Source organism: Eurypyga helias, unplaced genomic scaffold (assembly GCF_000690775.1).
Source record: "Eurypyga helias isolate BGI_N326 unplaced genomic scaffold, ASM69077v1 scaffold9992, whole genome shotgun sequence".
Classification (NCBI taxonomy): Eukaryota; Metazoa; Chordata; class Aves; order Eurypygiformes; family Eurypygidae; genus Eurypyga; species Eurypyga helias.
The window spans coordinates 24,096-24,425 of NW_010235314.1; the positions used below are offsets into that span (position 1 = coordinate 24,096).

General features: G+C 61.2%; 1 protein-coding gene across 1 annotated transcript in view; it reads right to left on the bottom strand.

Moving 5' to 3' along the window:
• ITPR3 (inositol 1,4,5-trisphosphate receptor, type 3) overlaps positions 1-330 on the bottom strand; it is a gene marked incomplete at its 5' end in the record, with an annotated part of 34,431 nt that overhangs the window by 22,624 nt on the left and 11,477 nt on the right. Inside the window, one exon of the mRNA XM_010146703.1 lies at positions 263-275. Coding sequence (XP_010145005.1) covers positions 263-275 — 13 coding nt within the window. The remainder of the gene's footprint in view (positions 1-262; positions 276-330) is intronic.

Sequence of the window (330 nt, forward strand, 5' to 3'; positions counted from 1 at the left end):
GAGGGGCTGCAAGAGCACAAGCGCGGTGTGATGCACCTGAGGTACAAGGCCATCCCTTCTCCACACCTCAACCGACAGCAAGGAGAAAAACCCCCTGGAAGTCCAAATCTCTCTTCTACCAGCACTTTCCCATGGCCTAGGGATCCAACATGCACTGGGACCCCCTCCAACAGATTTTGGCAGGGTCCTCTTGCAAGCGGAACATGGGGATGCTACTCTACAGCGCGGGGATGCTCTGCTGAGCAGCGGGACAGCCTCCGGCCGCAGCCTCGGCACTAAGCGGGACCCGGCAGCACGGCACGGGCACTGTCCCCGTGGCAGGCCCTGTTT